Source organism: Aethalodelphis obliquidens, unplaced genomic scaffold (genome assembly GCF_003676395.1).
Source record: "Aethalodelphis obliquidens isolate GAN/ISIS:26980383/991018 unplaced genomic scaffold, ASM367639v1 scaffold5, whole genome shotgun sequence".
In the NCBI taxonomy this organism is placed as follows: Eukaryota; Metazoa; Chordata; class Mammalia; order Artiodactyla; family Delphinidae; genus Aethalodelphis; species Aethalodelphis obliquidens.
The window spans coordinates 21,930,239-21,956,425 of record NW_020837949.1 but is presented as its reverse complement, the minus strand read 5'-3'; the positions used below and the strand labels follow the sequence as shown (position 1 = coordinate 21,956,425).

General features: G+C 37.4%; 1 protein-coding gene across 13 annotated transcripts in view; it reads right to left on the bottom strand.

Moving 5' to 3' along the window:
- Positions 1 to 26,187, bottom strand: part of CEP41 (centrosomal protein 41) — a 46,007-nt gene that overhangs the window by 12,718 nt on the left and 7,102 nt on the right. For 8 of the 13 annotated variants that reach the window (XR_003431887.1, XR_003431886.1, XM_027101913.1 and 5 more), the window contains exons 2-6: positions 20,704 to 20,767; positions 12,143 to 12,250; positions 7,764 to 12,016; positions 3,494 to 3,555; positions 2,155 to 2,224 (exon numbers count right to left, since the gene is read on the bottom strand). Coding sequence is in view for 11 of the 13 variants with exons in the window: in XM_027101913.1 (XP_026957714.1) it covers positions 2,155 to 2,224; positions 3,494 to 3,555; positions 7,764 to 7,911 (280 nt within the window). In the remaining 2 variants the exon portion in view is untranslated. Of the gene's footprint in view, positions 1 to 2,154; positions 2,225 to 3,493; positions 3,556 to 5,451; positions 5,651 to 7,763; positions 12,017 to 12,142; positions 12,251 to 20,703; positions 20,768 to 26,187 lie in introns of all 13 variants that reach the window. The other 5 variants (XM_027101916.1, XM_027101918.1, XM_027101923.1 and 2 more) reach the window with 2 other exon arrangements.

Below are 26,187 nucleotides of genomic sequence, written 5' to 3'. Positions count from 1 at the left end.
CATCATTGGCTAGGATGGGGAGAAATGGGTCTTCTCATTTGCTTGGTGGGAATGCAAACAAGTAGAACCTTTCTGGAGATAATGTGGAATCAGCACCGAGCATTTTAAAATGGTTCCACCCTTTGACAATCTGCAGCAATTTATCTTCAGGAAATAAATCAGAACCATACAAACATTTATGGGTTTACACTGCAGCATTATCTTATAAAAATGAAAAATTAGAAAAACGTTAATGGCCAACAATAGGAGAATAATTAAATATGTGGCATATACAAAGGAAAGACATTATATGACAACACAACCTTTACAATTAAGCTTTTGAAATCTATTTAATGACATAGGAAAGTGTGCATGATAAAATGTTAACTGAAAACAGCATAATACAAAACTATATACAAAGACTACGGATGTGGGTGGGGAAAAAAGACCAAAATGTTAATACGGTTTATTAGTTATTTTAATTTTCTTCTTTATATGTTTTTTACAGTTTTCTAATTTTCTAGAAATATACTTTTAAGTCAGGAAAAAACAATAAACATTATAAAAGGAGTTTTTTTATTCCTTCAAAGTTGGCCAATACGCATACAGATACAATCTGTGCTACAGGCATTCCTGAGTTATTACTCTGTATAGAGCACTAGAAAAACACTAATATTACTCACACATTATGGTGTCCTACTTTACAAAAGCCTGCAAATTTATCTCAGAAGAGAAAACTGCATGTGCCCATATGTTCTGGTGTTGTAATCTCAACAATGAATTAAAGGACAAAATCCAGGTACTTATATAACCAGGTTAAAATTGGGAGTACTGGTATGAGGAGACTCAATTATCTTTATTACAAAGAGCCCTTATTTCTCTGCTGTGTTAGAGGCATCTGTCATAGATAAATTCCTGTCTTTTACAGATTCTTTTTATCCTCCCTAACAAAAACAAGCCCAGGGAAATGACAGTCGAGTTGTACAAACCCAGTGTTCAGACTTCCTGAGAAACTTGTCTTGAAATCAGAAGTCAAATTCCTGGCCTACATCAACCTTAACAAAACACATTCCCCTTCAATAAACAGCCACACATTGACAGCTGAGGACTTCAGGATAAAATAAAGACCTTCACTCTGGGAATTCTTTTCATGACAGAACACCTAAGAGGTTTTCTTTTCAACTTGGTATTTAAGAAAGTAAATCTGGCGCCTATCTATCTTTCTAGCCTTATCTCCTAACCCCGCACCTACCCCTCCCTCAGACCACAGCCAGACTGGATTATGAGATTCCCCAAACACGCTTGGACTTCTTCTCTGTGCCTTTATTCAGGCTGCTCCTCAGCCTGAGACAGCCTCACCCTTAACTTGCACCTGTTGAGATTCTACCCCTAAAGGGGGCAGAGACCCAGTTCAAAAGCCTGGAAGAAGCCTACCTCAGTTTCCTAGCTGGAAAATACAGAGTTCTCACAGCACCCTGCATCTCTCAAAAGGCACATTCCAAGACCCCATAAGGATGCAATAAAGGCAGTGAGAAGACACTGGCTGCTACCAGAGACATGCAGATTTGTATCCTATGTCCATTCCTTATTGGCTGTTTACTTTGAGCAAGAAGTTTAACCTCTGAGGCTTGGGCTTCTCATCTGTACAGTGTACCTTCCTTCTAGAGTTTTTGAGAAGATTAAATAAGAAAACTCATGTGAAGTACCTAGCAATATATATTCATCAAACGATGGTTTCCTTCTAGTCCTCCGTGAATTTCTGTCATATTAGTAATTCTGTGTTTCTGTTATCATTTTCCTCACCCAATACACATACATATGTGCAGTGCACACTCGTAGCTACAAACTCCATGTAAGCAGAGCTGTGTTTTATTCATCTTTGTAGTCTCATAGCACCTAATTCTGTGACCTGTACTTATATAGAAGGCACTAAAAATATTTGTTGAAAAAAAGTAATTAGTATATTAAACACGTTTAAAACATTTAAGACTACAAATGTTACAGCCAGAAAACGAGATGGCTTTTTTAAAGAAATAAGAATTAGCAAAGCACCAGATAGCATTTCTCAGAGAGTAACAATCTAATTACAAACAGATACATCAAAGTCCCTGTGAACACAATAGCACAGTCAAATGGCCAATTTGTTATTTTCCCCATATCCTCACTTCTCATTACCTTCTAGCCTTTTAATCTCCTCAGCTGTCACTTCCAATGTTTGATCAGATAGGGAAGCAACTTGGATGACCTGATAGAAAAAAGAATGAAATGTGTAGAAGTGTGTATGTTTGTTTGTCTTAAACAGAGGCAATTCTGTTTTTAACAAAAGATGAGGAAATATCAAACATCAAAGATCTCCTGTTTTAAGAAACTGTCAGTGTCCCCAACTGGAGACTAAATCTCAGGTCTTCTTACTTTGGGGGTGGTAATTACACTGCAGATGATCATTCCGGAAGAAAAGATTTCTTTAAAACATTACACAATAAACTTAAAAGACCAAAAGGATAATTTTGGACACGAAACATAAGTAAGAGTTTAAAACTGCATTCATACATATTCTAGTCCCAACATAACATGCTATTTCTTGAAAATGCAATACTTAAAATAACAGCATTGTATCAGAAATTCCTCATGCAATGAAGAAATAAATGTAATTATGAATATATTGATTACAATGTTGTATACCCAACATACAGTTTTTAAAGCACTTTTGCCTGGGGGGAAGTGATAAATTAGGAGATTGGGAGTAACATATACATACCACTATATATAAAATAGATAACTAACAAGGACCTACTGTATAGCACAGAGAACTCTAGCCAATACTCTATAATAACCTATAATGGGAAAAGAATCTGAAAAAGAATGGATATATATATATACACATATATAAAACTGATTCACTGTGCTGTACACCTGAAAGTAACACAACATTGTAAATCAACTATACTCCAATAAAAAATTTTTTTTAATGCTTGGTAGAATTCAAATTAAAAAAATAATAAATCACTTTTCATGACTTAGCTCATAAGACCCAACATTCACCTTAAGTTACATCACTGTAACCCTTGTTTGGGGGTCAGAGAGACACTTTGTCCATAATTTTCAAATGAAAGAAGAAAGCGACTTTCCTAAAGTAACAAAATAGACCATGGCAGAAAGACTTGGAAAAAGAACCCAGTCATAGATGGGAGATCACCTGCTTTCCACAGAGAAAAATGTCCAAGCAATAAAGAATCCAGAATTCTAGATTCTCAATATTAAGATAAATGGGCAAGGAAAAATAAAACCTAAACTACAAATTTGATGATTAAAAAGGAGAATGTACATTTTACTTTATAAAATTCTTATCAAAGAAAAAAGAAAATTTCATACCAATTAGTCCTCTCATAGGTGAAATATAAAGAATCAGAAGAAAACCCTCTGCAAACATTACCTAGAGTTGAATTTAGAAATACTCACATAAAGCAGCACAAATTAGAAAGTCTTTACTCCAATGGAAGATCATTAAACTTACCAGCTGGGCAAAAGTTGTAACTTTTAGTCTCTTAAAAAGCTCATCTTTTTTGTATCTATAATCTGAAAAGCAGAACAGGACAAATATTTTTTCCAGGCTTATTTTGCTTTCTTAGAGATATTAATTCTTTCTAGTCATCAAGTTATATGGTATATTTTTCAAGTTATTTACATGTTTTATCTCATTTGATCCTCATGATATCCTCAGAATTAAGCATGGCAGGTATTATATCACCTTTTCATTTACTCCTTTGCTTTGGCCAGTAAGAAGCCTCAAGCTGAATTTATAAGCCACCTTTTTGGGCCTAATGATTTTACCCCTCCCCTTTATTTGTGTACCATTTTCCTTACTATGCTGTCTCTACTTTGACCATACTGTATTGCATGCATTTTTGTAAGCCCTTTAAATCCTTTTCAGAATAAGCAGGGAATAAACATCTGCATTTTACAAATGAGAACAGAGACCCAGAGAAGCTGAGTTGCCCTAGGTCAAGAGCTGGTAAGACATTTACTATTCTATCTCTGCCCTGAAAAGAGTACAATTCTATTCCTGAGGTTACAAACTATGCTAGAGACACAGGCCAACCCTTTTTTTTTTTCCTGGAGTACAATGCTGGGCACAAATTTGTAATTGGTCCTGATAATCTCTTACATCAATTTTCCCTCAACTCCACTTCAATAAAAATCAACCTATTCAGTTTTGAATATGAAAAAGTTCTGGAGATCTATTGTACAACAAAGTAAATATACTTAACACTACTGAACTGTACACTGAAAAAGGTTATGATGGTAAATTTTGTTATGTGGGGTTTTTTTAACCACAATTAAAAAAAAAGAAAAATCAACTGAAAACATCAATATTTACTCAGTGCTATCTTTACAATTCTGAGACATAACTCAATGGGGGTACTTTTGCATTTGTTTGTGTTAATAATTCTTCATATCATATTAAACAGTTTTTAAAAATTTAGCCAATCTCACTTTATTATTTGTCCCATAGAGGCATATTAAAAATTGGCTTCCCTAAACTTTTCTGAAGATGACTTGCCAATTCTGAAGAGTTTTCAGCATTGAACTCCTGTCTACCCCTTCCCTTCACTCCTCTTCTAGGTTTATATACTGATGTCCTTGACTCCTTAAATACTGCCTCATTATTTCAGAATTACTGAAGGTTAGCTGGATAATTACTATGGCCTTCACTGTCTCATAAACCAAGACTCCTAGCAACAAAGGAAAGGATTAAAGGTACTTAAGATTATTTACCTGGTGATACTAATCATTTCCATGAATTTTCCAAAAAACCAGCACAGACCAAATAGTTACTTTGGAGGATAATGTTAGCTTGGTTTACCAAATAGCTTTCGACTCAGAGTCAGGAAATGATATTACCTTAAAAACAGGCCTTCTGTAAATATATCAAGACTCTTTCTTATGGGAATTAAAGCTTCTCTGTTCCAAAATGCCCTAAAGATAGCAATTTGGCTAAAAAATGACCTTTCTTCCAGAAAATTCTTACAACAGCTTCTTCTAGATACAAGATGCAAAGGAGCTTCTAAAACCCACCAGGATGCAGACCCGAATAAGCTGAGCAGAAGCTTTAAAAAGTGCAAGTGAACGACTATAGTATTTCTCTCAATTGCCACCGACTTGCCCACCAAAAGTTATTTACATAAAGCAAAATGGCAATAAATCAGCCAGTGAAAACAGTCAACAGCTTTCAAAGTAGTTTGCACTGTGGCATTTATCCACTGATATTCTTTTGGTATAGTAACATAGTTTGAAATACTTCTCCAATTCTTCACATTCTAAGTATAAAAGGTACACATTAAAATCCCCTTTAAATAGAAATCACCTTAAACGAGAAAACAGGCGCTGCTATTTTCTAATGATCATAGTTTCTAGCATCCTCTCATAAGCACTAGAAATCCCAACGCACATTTGAGCCTGAACTCTACATACCTGGTTCTGGTTTAGAAGGACAGCCATCATTAGGACTTTCTGACATTATTACTCAGAGATAAAAGATCAAGCTAGACGTTTTACAGTAAGTTTTAAATTTTATAAAAAGGATAACTTGGAAAGCTCTGACAGTCTGTCCTTGCAAGGGCGAACAGAGCTTTAAGAATGGAGCTTCTGCTACTATAGCTTCTCCCAAACTCTGTGATGGAGACAAAAAATCCTAGTTTCAGATATGTTATCAAGTTTTGCTTCTCTGGTAAGTCTGGAATCTAAGTGTGTCTCTCTCGAGTTACTGGAAGGACAGAGACCTAACTATCTAGGATGTTTCACACTGGGCCCAACTAGTGTCATCTAACCACTGGAAGCCAAGAATGGGCTTTGTGAATGGTCAATAGACACAGTGTGTCTATTTTCCCCAGGCAGAGTTGAAAGAATATTCAGATTACAAAGGAATTCTGCGTTTTCAGGGTTCTGTTAAAACACATTATTAGCAAAGGGAAGTTGGGCTCACAGTGGAAGACAAATCAAAGGAAGTAACAGCACAAGGTTTGTGATTTCACAGAAAGACATGGCATCTAAGGTAATCCGAGAAAAGTGACGGGTTTAGGGTGTCATGAAACAAGGCAATATTCTCCTCCCTTCTGACCCAAAAGAACACCTACAACAGAAGATGGGAAAAGAGAAGGAAATATCTTCCAAAATATAGATCCCAAACCAGAATCTGAAGTAATTCTAGTCGGGGAATCAGCACAAAGAGTGTAAAAGGTGAGACGAACCTGCTGTCTTACTAAAAGGAAGCTCACAACTTCTAAAGAAGGAAGGTGAAGTAAGCATTTTCGAGGACTCTAATCCACAGGTGTTTCTTTTGGGAGATAAGCTCCATTTAAAGTTTAGATATTAAAGAAACCACATTGTGCTTTTAAGAACTGTTTTAAACAGGGTTTCAGCAATCTGGGTGGAATGGGACAATTTTTATGGGACAAATTTTGGTGTGGACAGGTGAGCTCACACTCAGCTACAAATGCTTAGGAGGTGAAAGAGGCTACAAACCAAGACAGAAGCAGGCCAGTTGAATTTTGCTTGCCGTGGATGAATTAAGGACGACAACAATGAAGTTTAGGTGAGTAAACAAGATTTTTTTCCATAGTTTAAAATTTTAATATACACTTAAAATATATATACTTAAAGTGGAATATTTTACAGATATATAACATTTAAAATATATAGCATAAAATGTTTAAAATATAAAATATATAAGAAGAAAAGGATACTGCAACATCACACATTAAAAAACAAATGTCTATAGCATCAGTCCTTGTAGTTGAATGTGGCAAATAACAGAGTCAGCAAGAAGCTGCTCCTGAATCCAGATCTATTGTCTGGGGTTTCTCAATACTGCAGCAATTCAAAAGGAACAGGAACATTATCATTTAAATTAAAAGGCCTGCTGTGTAAAAACAGAAGTTCTGGTGAATTTTGGATTTGTAATATTCTCTTCCCAGAAGATATATATTACCAGAGCCAAGTCCTGAACTGCTATCAATCAGAGTACCTCTTCACTGCCATTAGCTCAATATTGCCCTAGCACTGGGTTCTCCTACTGAAGCTATGAACAAATCCATCTTAGAAAATAGATGTTCCTACTTCTCTAATTCTAGACTTGATGTGTACATTTTACATTTGTTTTGGACACAGATTGAAAAATTATGATTTTGTGCGAGGGCAGTGCACTCAATGACTAGAAGCATATCTTTGCTGAAGATTAGTTTTTTAAAAGGATGTGCATGAAATATGATTTTTAATTAAAAGAAAGCCAACTGCAATGAATTTATAATGTATAACACCACTTTAAGAATAAGCTCTTTCTTTCTTACACCGCTAAGTCTTTCATGAATACTGTCGAATTTATACTCAAAAGAATGTTATAAGTTATTATTACTCCTATCTCAGGTATAGAGAAAATAATAAAATAGGAAAGATTAAGTACCTTGAATAAAGGTCATAAAGACTGCAGTACAATGAAACTAGAAATTTGGGTTCTCAGTGCTTCACTAGAGGTTATTTCACATTCCAACATTAACATCTCCTATGGGATCTAAGTCAGGTAGAACTCAGACTCAAAGACCACAATCTTAGCAGCTGACCAGAATGGCACAGTGTTTCCCACATCCTTCTAGGCACCTGCCACACTCACCTGACACCCATAGCTCTCTGTGTGTGTCAGCTGTAGAGTGTGGTTAGGCTCGTTAATAACCAACTTGTAGAGCAACTACAGGGTTCCATTATCCCAAACCATCAGTAGTGTTACTCACTTTTTTTGATCTCTTCTAGCTTCTCAATGTATTTAGTCATACTGTTACCTAAAAAAAGAAGCAGGATTTTAGCTATGCTTTTCATGGAAGAAAATGAGTAACACTGTGAAAACAGAATGGAGTACAAGTATTCCCTAAGCCTTCCCATTCTGCTTTTACAGAATTACAGTAGACAAATGGATCAGACATAGTAAATAGTCTTTTGGATTATACAGCATTATTAAAAGGTAAGGAATCCAGGGAAATGTTCTGGTCAAATGCATTAAGCTGAGGTGCACACCCAATAAACATTAAGTCCCCCCAGGCAGTACGAATGATCACTTCATGTAATGTTTTTTCTTTCTGAGTTAAGCCTTTCCTCTTCCATTTATCCCCCCATAAGCTTTTTGTGGGGAAGATATGCAGAGGAAGAGAAAGAAGCAATGACCTCTGAATGTCTAAAATGTGCCGTTGTGCCTACCCAAGCAACCCTTTCCTCTTCACTTAATCTTTGTGGTTTCCTTCTCTTTCCTGAACTTGGTCTTCCACTATTCATGCTGATGTTGCAGCCTGAACTAGACCACACAGTCTGTACACCAGTATTCACTGTGGATTTGATTTGCTGAGAAATAACAGCAGATTCCCACCACTGTGGAGAGTCCTCAACCCTCATGTTTTATGGCCTGGTTCTACAACACTAGGCTCTAGCCAAGGTGGTTTGGAGAGTTTTCATGCATTAAAACTGGGCCAGGATCCTTCTGGTTTCCGAATGAACTAAAGTCTGCTTCTCAAGCCAGGGGCTATTATTTTTTACTAGGCATGCTTCAATTTGATTCAATTCAGCACAGCAAGCTCTATCTGGCACCTGAAAGGTATAGCAAAACATTCAGAATAATTTCTCATTTCTAAAATTGTGCTCCTAACTTTTAAGCCTTGAGAGGAGCTAGTCAGTTTCAGTCACAACTTCAGGTAAAAGAAATGCTTCCAATTAATAGCATGAACTGATGTTTTCAAGCACTATTCTGAACTTTTCTTCATGTTTAGGTCAGAAGCAAAGAAAGAAAATCCTTGCTCTAAAACCCAAAGTACATTTTCAAAAAACAACTTATATCATTTGTTATTATTAAGTCCTTGTCATGAATTCATTATAGAATAAAATTCTACTGAGTTAAAAATTTTTTTTCGTCTGAAGACACACAGTCCCCAAATCAGAACCAAAAAGCACGACTCAGTAGTAGTCCTGAGTCTGGACCCAGTAGTAGTCCTGGACCCAGACTGTATCCTTCCAAAAGCTCAGAGAGACATGACAGTAGTCAGGGCTGCTCAGAAGCTGAGGGTCCTCAAGACAGACGCTGAGAACATCTCAGAAGAAGTCCAAATAGCACCAAAGACCAAGATTAGAACAAAATATGATCTTTTCTAGGTTCTTCAGGCTATAATGGACCTGAGATGTGACCAGATCTCCACAGTGGAAACCATGAATCCTTCCCAGACTCACATCCTCTTCCCTGCAACTCTGCACTTGGGCGGGAACTCGACTGGTCAGTACTGGGGTTAGAAGACAGGGCAAATGGTGCGCTGTTCAGCGTCCTACAGTCTTATTCTTAAACTATTTTACGTAGGAGCTTCTGGTTATATGTTCCTGAGTCCCTTACAGTGCCAGGCTGTTGATGTGGCAGTCAGTTTCTTTTGGCTGGAGAAGCTTTACGCCTCCTTCCAGAATCATCAAAAAACTGAGGTACAAAAAGGATCACTGACTTGTCCAGTGACACAGCAAGTTGGTAACTAAGTCAAGATTAGTACTCCCAACCTCCTGGTTTCTAATATGGCTCACAAAAACATATCATTCTCTGGCTGTGCTGTTTTAAAAACATGATTTCACTGTGAGGTAAATATGTAGGAAGTGTTACTTCCTTTATAGTATTGGGTGGGAACCATTTTATGCTCTAAATTCCCTGAGGCATACTATGAATGGAAAACAACAGCCAACCTTATTATATAGTCTTTATTATTAAAACATTGCATTTCCAATCTATAGCAGTTTCCACTAACAACATGTCTAAAATCCATTTCTCAGTCAGTTCTCAACATTTTCAGTGTATTTACACAACACTTCATCTTCATACCAGCAGAGCCTCACAACGACCCTGTGAGGTAGGTTGTCATTCCTACTGATTATTTTTTCCACTAAAGGAGAAGGCAGAGAAACAAAATCTTTTGCAGAGGTGTACAAATACTTGGCTAAATTAAGAACAAATCTAAGAGGGCTATTGATAAGTTCTTTTCATTACAGCCATTCATTCTATCCAAGTAGAGGGGGGTGGAAAGAATATAGAGGATTTCTGCATTGCTTCAATTGGAGAAATGACTAACTGACACAAAAAAATCTCTAAAAATGAGTTTACAAAGTATGAAAAGTAGTATTTTATCCCACTTCATATACTGCTTATATCTTAACTAAGCAGTTCATCTTACTGGATCTAATTTCATCTGAGAATAGTTTTTTGACTACCTTTTAAAAAGAATACAAATGAATCAATTCTATAATTGACTTATTTATAAACACATTTTTGTTTTACACAAAAGTAAGGCACCTAAAAGACTATCAACAGACTAATTTTTTAAAATTAAAATTACACATTACTGCCAGATACATTTTCCTAGACAATACTTTGATTAAAAAAAGTCAGCGGCTCCCCATCACTTACTGACTCAAGTTTAAACTCCTTGCTCTACTCGTGAAGGCACCAACATCTTACCTACCTCTTCAATCTTGCCTTAATTACTAAACTTGACAAACTCTCTGTTAGTCTTTGGTTCTCTAACATGTCACCTTGCCCATGTAATCATAATAGCTCACCCAGCTGGAAGTGACCTTTCCCTCCTCGGAACTTCTACAGCACTCGGCTTACCACTCACAAGGCATTTATCATTGTACTGCCTCATTTGTGCGCAAGTCTTATCTATCTTATTATACTGACAGCCCAAAACAACTATTTACACACACACACACACACACACACACACACACATAATCTTTATCCTTTCCATTGTCTAGTGTAGGAGGCACTCAAAAATATTTGCTAAATGAAAAATACTATGAAGATCTACTAGCTGAAGAATCCTTATAATGAATTATATTATAATGTAAATAATCACACCCCAATTTGGTTTGAGTTTTTGGATACCTGATTTTCTCTAAGCTACGCCCAACCTGATTTATATATAGTACATATATGTTACATACTACTTAAATGACCTATATTGTTTCAGGACTCAGGTAACCTAGAAATGTATAAGATGGCATTTAGCTTCTACTTAGTTTATAATTTAAGTTGCAACAAAAGATATATAAAAAAGTTTTACAACTGGAATCAAGAGAAAAACACAACTCAACTATATCAATAGTGCTAAGCAAAGAGAGCACAATCAACGAACTGAGTGACTCATTCATTAGATTTTTTCCTTTGTTTTCCTATAATTTAATAACATGATTTGAACTGAGCCAGTAAGAAAAGTAAGTGATTTTGAGCAGCAGTAATCTAAAGTGGGTAAGATTTATAAGGCACGAACTCAGTTGCTAAGAGACAATTCCATTGCTTTATTTTTCTTCAATATTTCCCTCCTCTACGGAGAAGTTCTTTTGGCTCAGAAGGAGCAGAAAGCTTGAAAAGAGGCACAGTGGTCCTTTGTTAATCTCAATAAGTTATACGAGTGCATAGTGCTTTCTGGTTTGTAAAAGGCTTTCACATACATTTCTTCCTTTGACATAAGAAACAGAATTAAATACCAAATAAAAATGAAGAGTACTTAGTCTATAATGAGTTTGAGTGCTTAAGATCAAGGCTATTAGCAGATATTCAGGAAAAGTAAAGACTAAGAAGAAAAAAGGAAATGACCAGTTTGTATGGAGATAAGAAAACTAAGGTGAATTTCTAAAAAATAAAAAAAGGCTAGAAAAGACTGAATGGAGATAGTCTACAGAATTTTAGAAAGCTAAAGAAATTTGAAATTAGATTGAATATAGATTGAAATGAGAGAATAATGCCAGCAATGAAAGAGTGTAGGAGACTAACAAAGGGAGAGCCCTGTGGTTTGGAAAGTTAATCAGCCTGCAGTGCTACAGAGCAGAAACCCAGAGAGGGTGCTTGAGAATACACAAGAACCCTGCGGTGGAGACTGAACAAAACGCCGTCAGGGATTTCATCGGAAGCATAATCCATTCATGGCACAGTCTGGCAATGCTGGGGAGCTGGTAAGATACACTCAGGCACCTATGGAACAAAAGAAATATTTGAAGTTCAAAATAATTCTGATATTTCTAGCCATGGCTATACACTGGTGTTTGAGTTTATAAGAGAAGTAGCATCAGAAGGATAGAAATAAAAAATTATCTTTACCCAGGAAGAAGATATCAGTCTTTGAAGAGCTCAGTAGAAGGTGATTTGGGTGAAGACAGGAGATGCCACGGAATTCTTGATTTCTTGTGATTAACTCTGAACTGCTCACTGTTTGGTAAGAAAAGATTAAAGACCCATCTATTTAGCCTAGAAATGAGAAATGCTCACTCATTACCGTGCCTATTTCCACGGCTCTGACTGCAGAGCTTAAAATCATACCACAGACAGGAGTTTCTTACTTTTACGTGACCTTTAAAGTAACTCTGGTGTTTTCATAACCAGGACTCCTCACACTTTTCACCTCATGGCAGACATATATAAGTGATAATATTTGGACAAAATGCTGAGGTTTGGGCTGTCTCAAGCCCTGATGGCTCTCCAAAGGTTTGAAGGGATCTGTATCCTGGCTCATAACCCATAGGCCACTGTACCGAATACAAAGGGAGGTAAGTCACAAAAATAAATAGAAAAAAAATTAAAATCTTTCCCTTAAACTCACTTTAAAATAATTTCTAAATCTGAAACAAACAAAAAATTGAACACTAGAATTAGATTTCTCACACACTGACTTTAAAATATGTTGAGTTTTAAGCAATGAAGCATACTCTGGCCCTTCCAAAGGCATTATAAAACTAGTTTGGGAGACTTCTGCTTCCAGGAATATGAGGTAGATGTACTTTTCTCTACTCCTCCTGCTAAGTATCACAAAATCCCTGGACAACCCGCAAAATGGGAGAAAATATTTGCAAATTATACTCCTGATAAGTGTCTACTATCCAGAGTATGTAAAAGAACTCCTATAACTCAATAATAAAAAGACAAATAACCCAACTAAAAAACCAATGATATGAATAGCCATTTCTCCACAGGAGCTATATAAATGCCAATAAGCACATTAAAAGGTGCTCAACATCATTACTCATTAGGAAAATGCAAATGAAAACCACAATGAGATACCACTTCACACCCACGAGGATGACTATAATCAAAATGATGGACAATAACAAGCATTGTTGAGGATGTGGAGAAAAAAAGAGCCCTCCTACACTGCTGGTGGGAATGTAAATTACAGCTACTTTGGAACACACTTTGGCAGTTCCTCAAAAAATTAAACACAGAGTTAATGTCTGACCAACAGTTCAATTCCTAGGTACATCAACAAAGAGAACTGAAAACGTATGTTCACACAGAAACTTGTATACTAATGTTTTAACAGCATTATGGCCAAAAAGCGTAAACAAACCAAACATCTACCAGATGATAAGTAGATAAACAAAATGTGAAATAGCTATATAAAAGAATAGTTTGGCAATAAAATGGAATAAAGTATTGATACATGCTACAACAATGATGAGCCTTGAAAACATTATGCTAAGTGAAAGAAGCCAGACACAAAAGGTCACATATTGTATGATTCCATTTATATGAAATGTTCAGAAGAGGCAAACTCATAGATACAAAAGATAGATTAGTGATTACCAGGAACTGGTAAAAGTAAGGAATGGGAAATGATTACTTTGGGTACGGGATTTCTTTATGGGATGACAAAAAAATTCTGCAATTAGATAGTGGTGATGGTTTCACAACCTTGTGAATGTACTAAAAATGTCTGAATTGTACATTTTTAAAGGTTGAATTTTATGATATGTAAATTATATCTCAATTTAAGAAAACACACCAATTAGAAAAAAAGATTGAATAAAAAAAAATCCTAGATGGGATAAATTAAGAGTTTGGTAATATCAGATACACACCACTATATATAAAATAGATAAACAACAAGGTCCTGCTGTATTGCACAGGGAACTATATTCAATATCTTGTAATAACCTATAATGGAAAAGAATCTGAAAAAGAATATATAGTATATATATATAAAAAACAGAGTCACTTTGCTGTATACCAGAAACTTAACACAATATTATAAATCAACTATACTTCAATTTAAAAAAATCCTGTACATTATACATAAAACAAACATAAGAAGACTCTAATAGGTAGAGAGAGGAAGGCAGACTGGTTAGGGACCTCAGGACCCGAGGAATGACATAATGGCTGAGTTACCTGGGTGCTGTCTGTTTGTTTGTTTTTTGCCTCATATACACTAGACTTGGAGCTGAAGAAGCCAGAAACCCAGAAATACCTATGAATAGACCAAAAATGTCCCTAACAAAAGCCTGCTGTCTCCAGCCAAAGGACAGCAAGACAGAAAACTATTAGATAATAACTGCCTTTTTCCAGCCACATTCCACAGAAAAGCTATGTCCTACCCTTAACTGCCAGCAAAGGCCAGATGGGGAGCCTTGATTTCCATCCTTGCTGGACTGTGATGAGATGCCATCAAAGTACCAGAAAGAGGAGAAAGAGGCTGGGGCTGAAAATGTACTCAAAATATAATTGCTGAAAACTTTTCAAATTTGGCAAGTGACATGAACTTCAGATTTATATAGAAGCTGAGTAAACTCCAAACAGGACAGACCCAAAGAAATCCACACCAAGATATATCATAGTTAAACTTCTGAAAACTAAAGAAAAAAAAATCTTGAAAGCAGCAAGAGATAAATGACACCTTACCCATATGGGAAAAACGGTTTGAATAACAGGAGATTTCTCATCAGAAATCAGGTGGCCAGAAAAAAGTGGCACAATATTTTTCAAGTGCTGAAAGAAACGAACTGCCAACCCGCAATCCTATACCTAGAGAAGATACTCTTCAGGAATGAAAGGAAATCAAAACATTCTCAGATGAATGAAAACTAAGAGAATTTGTCACCAGCAGACCTATCCTAAAGAATGGCTAAAGGAAGTTCTCTAATTAGAAAGGAAAAGATAAAAGGAGTCTCGGGGGCTTCCCTGGTGGCGCAGTGGTTGGGAGTCCGCCTGCCGATGCAGGGGACACGGGTTCGTGCCCCGGTCCGGGAAGATCCCACATGCCGCGGAGCGGCTGGGCCCGTGAGCCATGGCCGCTGAGCCTGCGCGTCCGGAGCCTGTGCTCCACAACGGGAGAGGCCACAGCAGTGAGAGGCCCGCGTACCACAAAAAAAAAAAAAAAAAAAAAAAAAAAAAAAAGGAGTCTCGGACTATCAGGACAAAACAAAGAACACACTAAGCAAAACTATGCTTCTTTTCAAGTGTCCATGGAACATATACCAAGATAGACCATATCCTGGGCAATAAAATGAACATCAATACATTTTAAAAAGTTAAAATATACAGAGTACATTCTCCAACCACAATGGAATCAAACTGGAAGTCAATAACAGAAAGATGACAGGAAAACCTCCAAACACTTGTAACTAAACAACACACAGGACTTCCCTGGTGGCACAATGGTTAAGAATCCACCTACCAATGCAGGGGACACAGGTTCGAGTCCTGGTCCGGGAAGATCCCACATGCCACAGAGCAACTAAGCCCACGCGCCACAAGTACTGAGCCTGCGCTCTAGAGACATGAGCCACAACTACTGAGCCCATGCGCTGCAACTACTGAAGCCCACGTGCCTAGAGCCCATGCTCCACAACAAGAGAAGCCACCACAATGAGAAGGCTGCACACCACAACAAAGAGTAGCCCCCGCTCACCGCAACTAGAGAAAAGCCAGTGCGCAGCAATGAAGACCCAACGCAGCCAAAAATAAATAAATAAATAATTTATAAAACAACAACAACACATGTCTAAATAATCCATGGATCAAAGAGGAAGTCTTAAGGGAGATAAAAAGATACACTGAACTAAATGAAAATGAAAATTCAACATATCAAAATTTGTGAGACACAGCTAAATCAGTGCTGAGAGAAATTTACAGCACTAACTACATGCATTAAAAAAGAGAACAACTCTTAAATCAATAATCTAAACTCCTACCTCAAGAATCTAGAAACAAGAGCAAAATAAGCAGAAGGAAGGAAATAAAGATAAGAGCAAAACAATAAAATTTAAAACAGAAAAACAAAGAGAAAACTGATGAAACCAAAAGCTGGTTCTTTGAAAGGATCAATAAAATGGACAAACCTGTAGTGAAGAAAAAAAAGAGAAAAGATACAAATTACCAACATCAGGAATGAAACATGGACTATCACTTTAGATATTACAGACTTTAGAAGGATAATAAGGGAACACTACAAACAACTCTACGCACATAAATTTGAAAACTTGGATGAAATGTACTACTTCCTCTAAAAACACAAACCCACAACTCATCCAATATGAAACAAACAATTTGAATAGCCCCATAACTATCAAAAAATTAAATTCAAAATTTAAAAACTCTCAAAAAAGAAATCTCCAGGCTCAATGGTTTTACTGGACAATTCTACCAAATGTTTAAGAAAGAATTAACACCAATAATATATAATCTCTTCCAGAAAACAGGAGGGAACATTTCCCAACTCATTTTATGAGACCAATATTACAATAATACTAAAACCAGGCAAACACAATCCAAAAAACAAACCAAAAACTACAAAGCAATGTCCCTCATGAATATAAACATAAAAATCTGTAATGAAATAATAAACTGAATTCAGCAACATATAATAGGAATTATACACCATGAGTGAGTTTTACTCTATAGATACAAAACTAGTACAATATTTAAAAGTCAATCAAAGCAATCTATATTATCAAGCTAAAGAAAAAAACCATGTTTATATCAACTGATGCAGTAAAAGCATTCAATAAATTCAATAGTCATTCAGGATAGAAACTCTCAGAAAAATAGGAACAGGAGGAAACTTCCTCAACCTGATACAACTAACATTATCCTTAATCATGAAAAACTGAATGCTTTCCCACTAAGTTTGGGGTAAAGACAAGGATGTTCGCTCTAAGCACTCTTACTTCACATAGTTCTGGAGGTTGTAGCCAGTACAGTAAGGCAATAAAAGGAAATAAACAGATACAGTCTGGAAAGGATGAAATAAAACTGCCTTTTTTTATATGACATGATTGTCTACATAGAAAAGCCCAAGAAATCTACCCCAAAAATTTCTCCTTTACCTAATAAGTGAGTTAGCAAGGTCTCAGGATACAAGATAAATATAAAAAATAAGCTATATTTCTATACGCTAGCAATGAACACATGGACACCAAAATTAAAAATGCAATACCATTCACAATTGCTCAAAAAAAGTAAATACTTATGTGTAAATCTAACAAAACATGTATAGGATTTATACGCTGAAAACTATACAATGCTGATGAAAGAAACAACTAGAGAAAGCCCGTGCGCAACAACAAAGACCCAATGCAGCCAAAAATAAATGATAAATAAAATAAATACACAAAAAAAGTACAGCAATATTTCTTTGTAAATGTAAACAAGTTTATTCTAAAATTTACATGGAAAGGCAAAGGAATTAGAGTAGCTAAAATAATTTTGTAAAGAAAAATAAAGTGGGACTAATCAGTCTAACCAATTTTAAGTATCCAATTTATTATATAGCTACAGTAATCAAGACTGTGGTATTGGCAGAGGGACAGACACATAAATCAATGCAACGGAATACAGAACCCAGAAATAGATGCATGTAAGTATACCCAACTTGTTTCTGACAAAGGTGAACACACCAATTCAATGGAGGAAAGGTAATCTTTTTAACAAATGGTGCTAGAGCAATTGGACATCCACAATCAAAAAATTAATCTCAATCTAAGTTGCACATCTTATACAGAAATGTATCATGGACTTAAATGTAAAACCTAAAATATAAAACTTTTAGAAAAAAGCGTATAGAAAATCTTTGATACCTAGGCTAGGCAAAGAGTTCTTAGACTTGACAACAAAAGCATGATCCATAAAAGGAAACACTGATATACTGGACTTCACCCAACTTGAAAACTTTTGCTCCTTGAAAGACCCTGTTAGGAGGATGAAAAGACAGGCTACAGACTGGCAGAAACTATTTGCAAACCATGTATCCAACAAAGGACTAGTAGGTAGGATATGGAAAGAACACTCAAAATTCAACAATTAAAAAGCGAACAATCCAATTGGAACACAGGCAAAAAACATGAACAGACATTTCACTGAAGAAGGTATACAGATACACAAATGGCAAATAAGCACAAGAAGAGATATTCAACGTCATAAGTCATTAGGGAAATGCAAATCACAAGGGCAATAATATGCTACTACACACCTATCGGAATGGCTAAAATTAAAAATGGCAACACCACCAAATGCTGGTGAGGATGTGGAGAAACTGGATCACTCATACACTGCTGGTGGGAATGTAAAATGGTCCAGCCACTCTGGAAAACAGTTTGGCAGCTTCTTAAAAAACTACAAATGCAACTGCCATACAATCTAGAAATTGCACTTCTGGGCACTAATCCCAGAGAAATGAAGACTTATTTTCACACAAAAATCTGTACACAAATGTTTATAGCACCTTTACTTGTGATAATCAAAAAGGGGAAACAATTCAAATGTCCTTCAATAGGAAAATGGTTAAACTGTGGTGCATGTATGGAATGCACCATGGAATACTACTCAGGAATAAAAAGGAATGAACTACTAATACGTGCAACAACCTGGAAGAATCTCCAGAGAATTTGCTGATGGAAAAATCCAATCCCAAAACTTATATATTGTATGATTCCATTTATATAGCATTTGTGAAAGACAAAACTATAGAAATGGAGAACAGATTAGTGGTAGCCACGGGTTAAGGCACAGGTGAGGGTGGAAAGTGGATATGAGGGATCCTTGTGGTCATGGAAATGTTCTGTAGCCAGACTGTATTTATCAATGTCAATATCATGGTTGGGATAGCGCAGCTCAGTTTTGCAAGATGTTACTATAGGAAACTGAGTAAAGGGTACAAGGAATCTCTGTTTTATTTCTTACAATTCCATGTGAATCTACAATTACCTCAAAATAAAAAGTTTAATTAGAAAAAATACTAGATTAAAAACCTCAAAATATAAAAGGAGATAGGCAATTATTTTGTATTATAAAAAGCAGAAATATCCCAATTTCCAAAAAATTGAAATTAATTTCAGGTACCACCATTATTGAGTCAAACTTTGGTTATGAACTGAGGAATTGAAGGGAAAGAAATCAGTTTTCATTCACAAAATTCAACTTCCAGGAGAAAAAAAAAATGAAGCTATAGACAAATCTATTTATCTGAAAAAGACTTCAGCTCTTACAAATTTTAATTTTAAGAAGGTTCCAAAAGAAATGCATTAAGCAGTCTTTAAAACGTTGTCCGTACTGCTCAGAGAAAATATGGTATTTTTAATCAAAGTACTTCCCTCTCAGAATAACTTATTCCAGAAAGGTGGGTCACAATTGCAAATAAAGGGAGGTAGACAGAGAGGCAGGAGCTGAAGACATTTGTGATAGAAGAAATGAGGCTGGAGGAAGCACTGGGACAGTGTGGCCGAAGTGAGAGTACCCAGGACATCACACCAGGTCTCCAACATCGACTTCCTCATCCTGCACACAAATCCTAGTTCTATCTCCTTTACTGAACTTCAGGTAAATCACATAATCTCTGGACTAAAATTTCCTCCTCCTCAAAGACAGAGATAACATTTTTTACCTCCCATCAAACAGGATATTTGCAAGGATAAATATCTGTACAGCACAAAAATGTTTGAAAGAAAGGTCCCAAGAAATAGTATCCTCAAATGTGGTTCATTTAAAACATTTAATTTAAGTCTATTTTATTTGGGGAAACATGCATAACAGAAGACAGTAATTTTGAAGGAGACTGGAGAAAGAGAAATACAAAATGAATGAGATTTAAACAAAGTCAACACCCCAGTTTATTTTCTCCGTTGTCTTGAGGTTACTGGTAGAAAATTCAGTATTGCTAAAGGCATGTGGTACCCCATCCACTAGCAAAACCATCTTAATAGGATGGATTTTCCACAGCAGACTTTAAGATGTTGAAAAAAACTAAACAACCAACCAAAATCTCACAAGACTGAAAATCCACCAGGGATCTGGGGAGTGGTTTTCATCATCACACTGAAAAATGTCAACAGCATGGAAATAAGCAGTAATGCACTCTTAAATTTCATTTTACCTGAATTGCAGCACTAATTTAATTTTGCCTGGTATTTTAGTTACTCATTCAAGTCTGTCTGACTCCACTTGAATCTAAGCTCTTTGATTACAAAAATCACAATTCACACTCATCTTTACATGTCCTGTAGCCCATAAATTTGCATGTAGTTGCACTGTGCAAATATGGAATTGAACAAACATGCACAAGTATAATCTATTGATCCCAGTTTTAAGGAAGATACTTAAGGTGTTCCAAGATAGAGGCTGACGTCCTGGAACTTATTAGCCTCAGTCCTGGAACTTATTAAATACTGTTTTTATCAGTTTCTCAATTTATAGTAAGCTCAATTATGTGAATGGAGATTTTTAATGATAATCTGAAAAACAGCTTTCAAAGATAAGTCCTGAGCTCAGAAAAACATCAGCCCAGACAGTAAGAAACTTTTAGCTGTGATTCATACCAGGCATGACATGCTGTTTTTTGTCAATAATCGGCTATTAGATTTTTTTTAAGTTTTTATTTTCTAGTCTTTACTTACCAGTGTCTAGTCTTGACTTGACATGCTGATACCTTGGGTTTTGTGGTATCCTCTTGGTCAGATACTAAAAAATAATAAAATTCACAAATAATTGGGTTAATGTAAGGGTAAGGGTGGCAAAGTTGGAAAAGAGATAAGATACTTAAAAAATTAGAACAAATGCTAAAATTTCATTGAATTTAAAGATGGAAGGAGCTCTAGAGGGCCAACCGTTCCTTCAAATAGGACACTTCACACTACAGTATCTCCACAGGTGAAGATGGTTATCATGTTTCTGTCAAAACATTTCCATATTTTGTCAAAATAATCTCATAGCGCTATGTAATTAGGAAAAAAAGCTCTTAAAAATTATTTCCAACACTGAGTCAAAATTGATCTAATTTCCATCCAGTCCACTGGTACAACCCAGAATAAGCCATTCCATCCTGCCTCAAGCAATCCATTAAAATAACTAAAGGCAGCTCTCTTGTTCTTTTTAATTTTACTCTTTATATGATGGTTTGGAGGCCATCTTCTCAGATACCCTCTAGATTTTATCCACACATGCCCTAAAAAGTGGCACGCAGACCTGAGCACAGTGCCCAGATGTTGCCAGGCCAGGACCCGCTGCTTGCCTTGAGTCTGACGCTCCACAGAAGTCACCACGACGGCATCTGCTCTCGGGGCAGCTGGGGCGTATCATGGGCTCAAGGAAAGTTTATGGTCAGCAAAATGCTATGTCAGGTCTCCCCTGTCCTACGCTCTGGGAGTAAACTCTGAATCCAAGTACCAGGCATTTACCCATATTAAATTTCAGTGGCATTTTCAAAAGGCATTAAGTGAGGGAAGGCTAATGAATAAAAACATTACAAAATACAGTTTTATTGCTCAGGCTTTTTTCTGGACTACAAGTATGAAAAGTATATGTTCAGTAACTGGTAGCTGTGGAAAAGGAAATTAAAACTGGGCAATACCCTTCCAGCTTCACTTCATCTTCTGCCACTCTCCCACATGTTCCCAAGTTGAAGCTGCCCAAATGTTCCCGAAATTTGCCACACTCACTCAGGTTCCAGTCATAGCAAATGTCTGCCTAGAATGCCTTTCCTCAACTTGTCTATGGGTAACACTTCACTTCTTCTATAAAGCTGTCCAAGGTGGAATTAGGTACTTTCTCTCTGGTTCCTAGAGTACTGACACCTTGTACTATTGTTCACACCTCGACCTTCTTGCCTAGTCTAGAATTTCCTTGAAGGCAGGGACAATAACTTACTCAAATTTGTTTTCACCCAGTACCTAGCACATGGTGGGCACATTTATTGATATTCAACCAATAAATGAATATCTAGAATGAGGATTATATTACAGCAACTACATAGTTCCTTAGAACAGAACGTCAAACTTTATAACCTGTGTCACTTGCCCTTGAAAACATAGTTAACTACAGCACGTCCTGTTGGAGGATTGAAAAATAAATTTACATATTAAAATACCTTTTCAAATGACCCACAAAGCATAAAAAAAAAAAAAAATCGGGTACATTTCAATGTCTTACAGAATATCTATTGGTCAGAGTTCTGGACTTCAGAGACCAGGAAGAATTTTTAAAAACTGGGGTACCTACAGAGAATTATCAACATTTAATTTTGACAAGGACATCAAAAACAAAGCAAAACCTCACAACTACCGTCTGCTATTTTAATACTTAAAAAGTAAGAAAGAAAAAAAAAAACCCAGAATAAAAAGGTCAGTCCTTTAGTGCTACTAAAAAACTCATTGATATTGTCTGTGTTTTTCATTTCACCCCAGGCAAGTAAAACCTTTGTCATGGACGCTTAGCATTGGTCCTCAGAAGTAGAACCCCTGAGCTACTTTATCCTCAGAGAAAGGCTGGAAAGCTCCTTTCTCCTTCTGATCAGCAACCCGCCATCGGTAAGAGAAAGTGACCAATGCCAATTCCAACTCCCTCTTAGATGAAGAAAGAGAAGATTCTTAAGTGAGAAAAGGAAAATACTCAAAGACTGAAAAGGAGGACTGTAGGATGAGTTCTTCAGAGGGAGGCAATATTGTGGCAAAACAAAACAGAAACAAAAAACCCAGGGGAAAACATGTGCCTGGTAAATTTAGGAAAGCTAAAACTGGAACTTAGTTATCTTAAGCTAAGGGATTTTCTTTTTTCTCTGTCATTTTCCTTCCTTCCTTTGTATTTTTATAACTCCTCTCTGTATTTTTATAATTTCTATATGCTGTTTCCTGTTTTTACTTTTGTTTTGTTTTTCCCACTAGTTTCCTAGCAAAGCTCCTTTGAAAGATTCCAGGCTAGTCTCTGCTGAACCAAGGGGATTTGTCCATACCTCAGCCAACATAGCTAAGAAGTGAGGGTGTCTCTGGGGACCAGGTGTGGTGGCAGCAGAATGATGGGGGGAGAGAGTGTGGACAGCTGCAGTCGCTGAGCCCTTCCCACCCCCGGTTTTCCCTTACATAGACTAATGAGAAATCCATATGCTACAGTACAAAAATGTAGTGTTTCTTTCCCATTTTCCCATTTTGGTCCAAATTCTTGTTCCTGACTTTCTGGTACCAACCATAACGTAAAACTATTTGTGTTCCACTCTACGCAGTGCACCACAGAGTTTATGGAACTGCCAGACTTTTTTCCTTAAAATCCTTGCTTTGGGGGTGACTGTTTCTTGACCTACTGACCAACTAGCTTTTTTTCAATTACATAAACAGGATGGAATGGTGGAAAGTGAAAGAGCTGAGAAAAGCAGCTGTTTCAAGGAGGACTATTCATTCATTCAACAAAGCCTTATTGAGCACCAACAATTCATTCAGTCGACATTTACTGGATGCCTACTAGGAGTAAGCCACCGTGCTAAGGACACAGAGGTAACAAAACACAGTCCTTCCCATCCAGCTCTCGCTGATGCTGGGAAGAGAGACAAGTGAACAGACGTCACACTGCATGATGAACAAGCAGAGGGAAGCAGGGGGTGCAACAGGAGCATGTAAGATTGGCACCTAATCCAGACTAAAAGAGTCAGGAACTATTTCCTAAGGGGTGACTTCTGAGCTGAAATCCAAGGGCTGAGAAAGTTAGTCAAGTTAAAGGAGTGGTGGGTGGGAGCTACAGGGTTCCTGGTAACTGATAGACCTGGAGGATAGCAGGCAATATGGGGTCAAATGAGGCTGAAGAGGCAGGCAGGGGAAGAACACAAAGGGCCTTGTATCCATGCTAAGAAACCTAGATTTTATCCTGTAGATCAAACAGAGGCAATTTGGCTCCCCCAACTCATGGGGTCACCTGTCAATGTCTGGAGACATTTTAGGTTGTCAGAACTGGGTGGTGGGTGTGCTACCATCAAGTAAGTAGAGGCCAGGGATGCTGCTAAACATTCTACAATGTCAGGAAGACCCCCAACCCCGAAAAAGAATTAGCTGACCACAAATGTCAATAGTGCTGAAGCTGAGGAACCCTGGTGTAGATGATGGGAGTCACTGAAGAAGGTTAGGGAGAAGGGATGGGATTCTATTTCCATTTTAGAAAGATCACTCTGGCAGCACTCTGGAGAACTAATAGGATCATAGTCAAGAATGGAGGCGCAAAGATCAGGTAAGAGGTTGTGCTCGGAGGATCTGTGGTCCTAAGAAAGCAGCAGTAGAGATGAGGAGAGGGAGACAGTTTTAGGAAGTCTTTAAGATATAAAATCTTTAAAACTGACTAGTGTAACAGGGGAAGGACAGTGATACCATTCCCCAAAAAAGGGACTACGGAGGAAGCATATATTGAAAAACACGATGTGTTCTGTTTGGGGCATTTTGAATATAAGGTATCTGTGGGTTATCCAAAACGGAAGTGGTAAGCTGGCTATCTGGGGGGTCTGGAGATCAGGAGAGATTTCTGGACTAGAAAAAACAAGATTTGGGGGAAGCCATGGGAATGGACACAGTCACCACTGGAGAGTGTATAGGCTGAGAAAAAAAAAAAAACCAACATTTACCTTCAGGTGGAGAAAAAAACTGTGGGTGAAACTTGCAAGAGGCCAGAAGAAAGTGGGTCATGAGAATTAAAGAAGAGTTTCAGGAAGAAGAAAATGGTCAACAGTGATCAATGCTGTCAAGTCAGAGAACAAGAGGTCAAATATGAACAAGCGAACAAGAATGCAGGTCAGGGAAGAGAAAACAGAAAAGTGAATTTGGATTGAACACACCAGGACACTGCTGATGACCCTGCTGGATGCAGTTACAGTAAATTGACAGGAGCAGAAGCAAAAACAGCAGGTTGAGTGTTATGAGAAGGGAGGATAGTAGCCAGATGGTCTTTTTTTCCCCCTTCAGAGTTGCTAAGGAATAGTTTTTGTTGTTTGAAGAAAGGAGAGATTTGAGGATGTTTATAAGCTAATGGGCTGGATAAGAGGTTGAAAATGAAGCAAGCAGGTATGAAAACAAGGGAGCGGGAAAGGATGAGGCCCAGAGCCCAGGTGGAAGGTGCAGCTTTGGACGTATATTTAAGATAATGTAATAAGATAGGTGGTCATAATGAAGTTCAACAAGAGAAGGGAGAAAGCTAAGAAAGTTGATGTTTGTGGTACTCATACAGGCTCTTTGAAAGCAACCAAAAACGACAGAAGCCCTTTGGGGGCTTACATCTCTAGGGAGGGTCAAAAGATAATGCCCTCTCTGTTTACCCACCCCATCCCTGCTCCTTAACCTCTGGATGGCTTTTAAGACCCAGCACAAACACATCTTCCGGGAAGATTCCTCCTCTGGGGGGCCCAGTCAGATAGAAATCTCTTCCCTGCCTGGATCGTCACAGCACTTTGTACCATTAACACTCCTCACTGCCTGCACTTGGGACAGAGGCTCTACCTCTGTACCTGCTACAAGGCCTTGCACCAGTGTGAGAACAATAAGTACACCAAATGGATGGAAATGGTTCTGAGAGCTGAGCAACACGCAGTGTGCGTGCTAGTGCCCCGTGGACAGCACAGACATGGAGGGCTCGAGGAACCTGAAACAAAAAGATAGCTCTCACACTGCGGGTGATAAGGGAGACTGCATGGAAGAAGTGGCACTGGAGCTGTTTTAAGGGTTGAGGTTCTGTGGATAAAAAGATGGGGAAAAGCGGGCTTCCCTGGTGGCGCAGTGGTTGAGAGTCCACCTGCTGATGCAGGGGACACGGGTTCGTGCCCTGGTCCGGGAAGATCCCACATGCCGCGGAGTGGCTGGGCCCATGAGCCATGGCCGCTGAGCCTGTGCATTGGGAGCCTGTGCTCCACAACAGGAGAGGCCACAACAGTGAGAGGCCCGCGTACCGCACAAAAAACAAAACAAAACAAAACAAAAAAGATGGGGTAAAGGGATGGAAAAAGTATTCTAAGTGGAGGAAATTATAATAGCAAGGCCACTTTAAAAGCATGTTTAAAGAATGGCAAATTGTTCTATTTGCTGGAGAAGATACAACAACAACAATAAAGGTAATTGCTGCTAAAATTTATTGAGCACTTA